Below are 8,247 nucleotides of genomic sequence, written 5' to 3'. Positions count from 1 at the left end.
TAACACAACAATTCACATTAAGACAAATATTATGGTTACTTTTACCGTCATAATAACATTTATCCCTGACTGCAGACTTTCTCTGCTTTAACTAACCTTGCATTTAACAGCCTGAGGAAGACATCCTGGCTACACTAACATCTTCTAATACAACAGATCTCTAATCAATATCTATCTAACTAGGAAATTACCTAACAATACTGTACATACAACACAACCACCCTGTCACCAACACTGAGGACAGAACAGAGGTCTGAAAATCAGGGAGCAGCAAGTCCTGTTCTGTTTAAAAAATCCAGTATCTGATGGAATATGCACTACAGGTCAGGTCAGAGATGACCTCCATGTTTGCAGCTGCTGTCAGTGTCTTCCAACAGGTGAACACACCTGTGTGATTCTCTCTGCAGCTGAAACCAAACACTGTTGGGACAGACAGCACTTTTGCAGATGTTCCCACAGATGTGTTGTGCCTGTAGGCTGTTCTGCTTTCAGTCTGGACTCTGTGCTGCTGTTCCTTCATTGTTCTTTCCATGAAACGATTGATTAGATTTTGGGTCTGATGCATATCATAATTTGGATACAGGAACATTTTTAAAAAATTGTTCCCCACTGTGAATGCTGGGAAGGCTTCTGACTGTATGTGAGCCCCCTTCTGACCAAAGTGCGCTGCTGAGCACTCAGAGCACAAGTGGAGACAAAGCCAGGTCACAGTCAATGGAAACCGAGTGCTGTGACTCAGCCCACCCCGCTGTGTGAGACGGGGACTGGAGGAGCTCAGCGAGGCCACGGCCCACAGCTGGGGAGAGACCTGCTCTACGCAGCAACAGCCAGGCGAGAGCCTGGTGGCAGAGGTTTGGAGCCAGGCTCAAAGCTGTTCTCGGTTTCATCCGTAGGACTGGGATTACGCCACTCTATTAGGTTATGACATGTTTGCAGGCAACACAGTAACCACCTAGACTGAGCATATGTGGTCAGTCTGTCCAGGGAACGGCAATTTAGAATTTGTTTCGATGATTTCAGAGATGTGAGTGCTTGTTATCTGACCAAGCTAGCTGTTAGCTGGCAGCTACATGTGGTTCAGAGCTCAGTAGTCTGTTGGCAAGGACGCCGCTGTTCCAGCTGCACATAGTAGCTGCATTTCCACTGTTGGAGCCTAACGAGTGGTACATGCCATGCTTCCCTTAACCATCACCCAGCATAACCTCATGGATTCACGCCGTCCTGCTTTGCACTGTGTTGGTCTCTGTTTAGAGGAGGGAGGGGCTGATCTCCTCTCACACACAGAGCTGAGCAGAGGATGTGAAGGATCAGTCCACAGTGCACCGATCAGCCAGTAACAGGCTGGATGAGCAGTTAATCGAACAGCTGTTGAACAAGCAGAACTCGAACTGGAAGAAATGTGACGTCTTCATCTGCCCGCGGTCTGCTCACCGAAGTCCCTGTTTTACCCACAAACCAATGGACATCTGTCACATCTGTCATTGTTCTTGAATAACTTTAAAACTAACAGTGACATCAGCGTCATTCCAAATGCCAGCAGCAGGTTTTTATGGTCAGGCAATCGTATTATGTCATGGGAATATTGCTGTTATGACATTATGGGGACACTGAGCTGGTGGAGGTCTGCTCTCTCTGAGTGCTGTCTAGTTGTTCTTTGTTCATACCAGCAGTGATGGGCTGCCCCACAGAGGGGTCAAAGGTCAGCAGTCCTTGCAGAGCTGTTGAACCACTTGCACAACGTGAACACACGTCCGACCATTCCCTCTGCTTTGTTGTGTCCTCAGATGAAGAGGTGGGGGCTGAGGAGCTGAACCCGTTCTCTTTCAGAGAGTTTCTACGCTGGAAGGAGCAGGACCAGGACCAGGAGGAGGACCAGGACCAGACTCTCAGTAAGGTACATGGACTACAGAGTCTGCAACAAAAAAATAAAATAGGTGCCTGACATTTACTGTGTCTGTGTTTATAGTCCAGCAGCTCTCCTAGGCTGTTCGATGTTGGGGGCTTGACCTTTGACCCTGGGGTCAGGAGCTGTTGCTTCTTTGACCCCTCCCTGGCACCACAGGTAGTGACATCATCACTGTCATTTGTGTTGATCCAGGCCTGATCAGAGCCAATCACAATGCAGCCATGTTGGTCCCAACTGGCTCTGACACAAACCTAAACAATGAGCTCACCAGATCAAGCTGCCACCTTTCAGTCTACAGGAAGTCGCAGAAACACTAAGATCTTCTTGGGTCCGATCCTGATGTAATGAAATGTCAGCAAACCAAACTTTCAGCTTTTTCACAGAATCTCGTTGCCTACGTAGGCGTTACGTCAGAGCATGTCAAGATCAATCGGACAGTAAGACGATCCCCGGTGAGCGATTCTGAGCAGACCTGGCTCATCTTGAACAAGTCTAATTTGCTTCTGGACCTGAATGGACCTGGCTCCTTGAACTCTGACTGAGCTTTGTTGGGTCTCCAGCGGGCTGACTGCACCTTTACAGTTTCCAGGAGATGAGTCATTTATCTCCAACAAACCGAATGTCTCCTCAACCTGTCTCTCTGTCTGTCCAATCAGGAGGAGGAGGAGGAGGAGTGGGGGCGGAGCTTCCAGTCAGGTATAGGCAACACCTCCTCCCTTTGCGCTGAAGATGAGGAGAAGGAGACCTGGTGAGTTGTTTCTGCTGCTTACTGATTGGTTGGTTTTTGTCCCAGTAGAGGCAGAGTTTAATGACATCAGATTAGATGAGCCTGACTCAGTTTTAGCTAGGTGCTCCTAATAAACTGAACACTGAGTGTAAATCACAGCTGTTTTATTTGTTGTTTTGTACCAAACCATTTTAAACCTGTTTCTGAATAAAACAGGTTCATATCCAAACCTGACGTCCAGCGCGGAGGAGGCGGAGGAGGAGAGAACTATGAAGGAGATGATGAGACCTCCATGGCTGAGCCAGTGGCCTCCTGCAGAGGGAGGAGCTGCCAGGTGCAACAGGTAACATGCCCACAGTTCCTGCGTCCTCAGCTCACTGTGTTTAATTGTGGACCCCCCCCACAACACACACACGCCTGCACACACAATATATCAAAATGCCTGCTAAAGGACAGAAGTGGGAATTTCAGGTGTGCTCACAGTCTGCCATCTGCTTGGTGTCATGATGCCACAGTATGAAAATTGATGGTTGTATCACACACATTTGCTTATTACTGCCTGACTTCGCGACGGGCAGTTCTAGAGACTTGGTTTATGTGTGATTTAAAGGACATATCCTGGTCAAAAATGACTCCAAGGCTCCTCACAGTAGTAATGGAGGCGAGAGCTATGTCATCTAAAGTAACTATATGATTACACAGCAGATTTCTAAGGTTTTCAGGCCCAAGCACAATGACTTCAGTTTTGTCAGAGTTTAGAAGTAAGAAGTTACAGGTCATCCAGGCCTTTGTCTTTAAGACATGCTTGAAGTTTGATGAGCTGATCTGATTCATTTGGCTTCATAGATAAATATAACTGAGTATCATCTGCATAGCAATGGAAATTTATGCTGTGCTTCCTGATAATATTGCCTAAAGGGAGCATGTATAAAGTGAAGAGAATTGGACCTAACACAGAGCCCTGTGGAACGCCGTGACTAACTTCAGTTTGTGTGGAACATTCGTCATTAACATGAACAAATTGAAATCTTTCTGATAAATAAGATTTGAACCAACTTAGCGCAGTTCCTTTAATCCCAATAACATGTTCAAGTCTCTGCAGTAAGATGCTGTGATCAATGGTGTCAAAAGCAGCAATGAGATCTAGGAGGACAAGTATGGAGACAAGTCCTGTGTCCGAGAAGCTGGAGAGTCAGAGCTGCGGTCTAGAACAATCTGGCAGCGCCGTTGTGGGAGGACGCTGCCTAAATAGAGGTATAAACAATAAGGAGCAGGCGAAACTAATGCGAGTGATGAAGAACGTAAAAAGACCGAAACTAAGGTGAAAACAAAAACAGGAAGCAACGTCAAAATAAAAGCTGGACCGAATCATGACACATAGCCTGTTAATAGAGAGAGGTTAATCAGATCTAGTATGGATGTGTTGATTAGGGGAAAGACGTCTTTGAGCAGCCTGGTCGGGATGGGGTCCAGGAGACATGTTGATGATTTAGATGAAGCAATTGTTGAGGTCAACTCAGAGAGATCTATAGGGGAGAAGTAGTCCAAGTATAAATGAGGTCTCACTGATGTTTCTAAAGCCATTGTAGTAGATGGCAAATCCATGAGAGCTGTGGGAGTGGTCTGACCATTTTTTTCTCTAATAGTTGTGATTTTATTTGTAAAGAAGCTCATGAAGTCATTGAGATCTAAGGGAATGTTAAGCTCAACAGCACTGTGGCTCTTTTTCAGCCTGGCTACAGTGCTGAAAAGAAACCTGGGGTTGTTCTTATTTCCTCTCTCAGTGATGAATAAAATGCGGTTCTGGCACTACGAAGGGCTTTCTTATATGTTATTAAAATATCTTTCCAGTGTATGGAAGCCCATTTCCCCCAGTACCAAAAAAAGTTTTTGATCTACAAAGTCAAAACTATGAGATAAAAAGTCAAAATTTCGACTTACCTAAGTCATAATTAGGTAATAAATTGTTCCTGGCTGTATACATAAACACAGCAGTCTTATACCCCACTAAATCAAAAATTTTAACAATTTAGACTGTATGAAAGCTCCATTGGTGTGATCCCTGTACCCCATCTTATGCACAATTCTTATCGCTCTTTTTTGTAATATATACAATGGTTGAAGTGAGCTTTTGTATGTATTTCCCCAGTTTTCAATGCCATACTCTAAGTATGGTAAAATCAATGAAGAATACAAAATGCGTAGTGCTTTCCTGTCCAAAATATATCTAACCCTTGCCAATATCGATATATTTTTTGCTATTTTGTGCTGAACATATCTGATATGAGATTTCCAGGAGAATTTGTCATCAACTATGACACCTAGAAATTTAATTTCATATACTCGTTCTATATTAGCTCCCCCAATTTACAATTGAAGTCTACGATTCCCAAATACCATAAATTTAGTTTTATCCATCAGATTGCTCAAAGAGTTTTGATTTGCGAGTGCTGGGATCTTTGTCTTTCCACCTGCAGTATCCAAGCACAGCCAGTTGTTCACCATAGGATGGTAGATAATGGCTTAGCTGGTCATCTGTCATGAGACATATAACACTGGAATCAATCTACAATAAAGAAATAATGCATTTTTAAGTTAAAGTACATTAATTGACTGTTGTCTTATAAAAATGAACAATCTGCAGGCAGCACACCAGATATAGCAGTCTCTTAAAAACATTGGGTTTATGATGTCTATGTGATTTATCAAAATGAAAACCTTTTTTATACAAACTACCTTATCTTGTTCCATTCGCTGTATGTCTTCTTCGGGGACATGCCGTGACCTTAAGTAGTCAGTTAGCTCATCCATCCTGTCACAGTTCAGCCAAACTCTGCAAAAAAAAAATTGTTAAATGAAATTAAATCTAAAATGTGGCATTAAAAATTATAACAACATTTATCAGTATTACAAAATATTAAATTCAAGCATTCGGGCATCTTCACAGCCAATTTCATATTATGACAAAATTATTTACATGTATTATTAATTGTAAATAGCATAATGTAACATAACATAAGCAACATTTCTGAATTTCCAAGGCTGGACAATAACATATGACGCTCATATCAAGAGCAGATAGAAACAGACAACCTATTTACTTAGCAAAACATCAGCAAGCGAGTGCCACTACTAACATTGTCTAAAAAACACAATCTGAGCCTGTAAAACGTAGGTTCTGTATCTAGTACCAGCAACATTAGCACTGTAGGTAAGAAGGTGCCGTTTTGTACAGCACCCCATGGGAATTTCTACTTGAATTTCTGTGCCAACCAGAGCGGACGCGCATCACAATACCTTCGATTTTCCGCTGTAATATGAACAGTAGTGGTAAAGACCTTTTAAAGACACAGGCAGTATTGCATGAATTCAGCTTAAGCAGTATTTAATCAGAGCATGATACTTTTAGAGCACAAGCTGGCACACATTTTTCTGACTTTACTCTCTGTATGTGGACATCTTCTGAAACTTAGACAGATCATTCTTTAGGATAAAAGGAGCCTATCCTAGCATTTTCCTTGTGTGGACCACCCAAAAGGTCCACACAAGAAGAAATGTCCACACAAGAAAGGTGTTCCGTCAGGGGTTGGTTCGCACAAGTATATAAAGACAACCCCACGCACACACACACAAGGCTGCACACCAGAACAGACAGAAGTGTGTGTTTTGACTGTATTCACATAAAATCCTTCCCACAGGTGTGGCTGTGTTTATTCCTGCTTTAGGACTTAACAGTCGGTGCTGCTCTCTCTTCCTTCCTCTTCCTCCCTCTCTCTCCCCCTCCCTCTTTCTCTTCCTCTTCCTCCCTCTCTCCCTCTTCCTCTCTTCTTCCCTCTCTCCCACTTCCTCTTCCTCTCTCTCTCCCTCCCTTACTCTTCCTCCCTCTCTCTCACTCCCTCTTTCTCTCTTCCTCCCTCTCTTTCACTCCCCCTTCCTCTCTCTCTCCATCCCTCTTTCTCTTCCTCCCTCTTCCTCTCTTTCTCTTCCTCCGTCTTTCTCTCTCTCTCCGTTTCTCTCTCACTCCCTCTTCCTCTCTTCTCCCCCCTTTCTCTTCCACCTTCTTTCTCTCTGTTCCTCTCTTCCTCCCTCTCTCTCTTCCTCCCTTCCTCCCTCTTTCTCTTCCACCCTCTTTCTTTGTCTCTCTCTCCCTCCCTCTTTCTCTCTCTCTCTCTTCCTCCCTCTTTCTCTTCCACCCTCTTTCTCTCTCTCTTTTCCTCCCTCTCGCTCTCCCTCTTCTTCTCTTCCTCCCTCTCTTTTCCACCCTCTTTCTCTCTCTCTTCCTCCCTCACTCAGGGTTTGCTCTCTCTTTGCCAAGACCTGTGAGAGTTGACACCAGGCCAAACCATAATAAACCTAAACAATGCTGTTTTCAGAAAACTTGGTATTGTGCTAGAAGATAAAAAATCAGCTGGGAAGATTTTACTGATAATTGCGTTGCAGTTTGCCCTGTAGAGACCAGCAGTTCGAGTAATCCCATACAAAACAACTGCCTGCCAGAGGCTGGAGGCTTTATTCATATCTAAGTGAAATGGTCTTTGCTCCTTTCCCACCTACTTTGTGTTTTGGAATTCATCATCTGCAGTGAGACAGAGCAGAGACTGACACCCAGCCAATTGCCTGCTGGAACCACGATTACCGTACAGCTGTTAGAAAAACCCACAGCACAAGAAGTGTGAAAGCACAAGAAGTGAAGACAGAAGAGGACTGTATAAAATCAACAGAAAATTTACTCAAAGTGTGGGTCCAAGTAAGACAAAGCAGCGCTGTCTATTGCAGGACAAAGCAGAACTAGTCAAATGTGGGCCTATGTGAAGATGCAAAACAGGCCGTCTGATTAATTAAAGATGCAGACATTATCTCTGCACAAAGTTACAGCATGCAGTTCCACTCCATAGAATTTGACAGTCATCAATACAGTCCTTCAAAGGTCCATTGACCCTTCCTCTGAAAGTGTGTCAGGCTACCCTCCCCCATCTTCTTCAGGTGAGTCCTGCAGCTCACTGGCAGGTAAAGGCTTCATTGCCATTTCTAAAACCTCTTCTGCCCTGTAATGTCTTTTCATTTTTGCTCCTTTTCTTTGCTCCAGGTCTTTGTCCTTCTCTGTTAATGAAATAATGCCTCAACCAAGCTGCATGCTTATCTTTGGCTGCAGCCAGGTGCATATACACAGTAACAGTTGTTTTTGTTTTTGAGTACAGCAGGAGGGCACATTTTTACTCAAGCACCTCTTCAAAGACACATTGAACAATCCCTCAAAACACACAATTTTTTCACCCCTGAAATGATCAGTGCATGCTTACAGATTCACACACACACACACACCTACACACAAAAAAAACTTGGGGCCCCCTGGTAGTCACACTGTTCCATAATATGTCAAGGCAAAAACAAAAGAATTTCATGCATCAGTCTACAATGGGAATAAGGTTGAATCTGGTGAAATACAAGAAAAATGTCAAATACCACTACTTCTTCCAAATGAAATGCTACCATTACAGAATGCATGGTTTTATACTGTAATGGCAGTAAGATTAAAAATGTGGTTTCTTTCTTTTTTTTTTCTTTTTTTTTAGAGGGCAGGTGTGTATGTCCCCCGTGTAGGATCTTTTTTTTT

At 43.5% G+C, this 8,247-nt stretch overlaps 1 protein-coding gene across 3 annotated transcripts in view; it reads left to right on the top strand.

Moving 5' to 3' along the window:
- entr1 (endosome associated trafficking regulator 1) overlaps positions 1–8,247 on the top strand; it is a 21,951-nt gene that overhangs the window by 3,033 nt on the left and 10,671 nt on the right. For 2 of the 3 annotated variants that reach the window (XM_020595251.1, XM_020595252.1), the window contains exons 2-5: positions 1,785–1,894; positions 1,967–2,062; positions 2,563–2,654; positions 2,850–2,976. In XM_020595251.1, the coding sequence (XP_020450907.1) occupies positions 1,785–1,894; positions 1,967–2,062; positions 2,563–2,654; positions 2,850–2,976 (425 nt within the window). The remainder of the gene's footprint in view (positions 1–1,784; positions 1,895–1,966; positions 2,063–2,562; positions 2,655–2,849; positions 2,977–8,247) is intronic. The other variant, XM_020595253.1, reaches the window with a different exon arrangement.

This window comes from Monopterus albus, unplaced genomic scaffold (assembly GCF_001952655.1).
Source record: "Monopterus albus unplaced genomic scaffold, M_albus_1.0 scaffold26.1, whole genome shotgun sequence".
In the NCBI taxonomy this organism is placed as follows: domain Eukaryota; kingdom Metazoa; phylum Chordata; class Actinopteri; order Synbranchiformes; family Synbranchidae; genus Monopterus; species Monopterus albus.
This window is presented reverse-complemented; position numbering and strand designations above follow the sequence as displayed.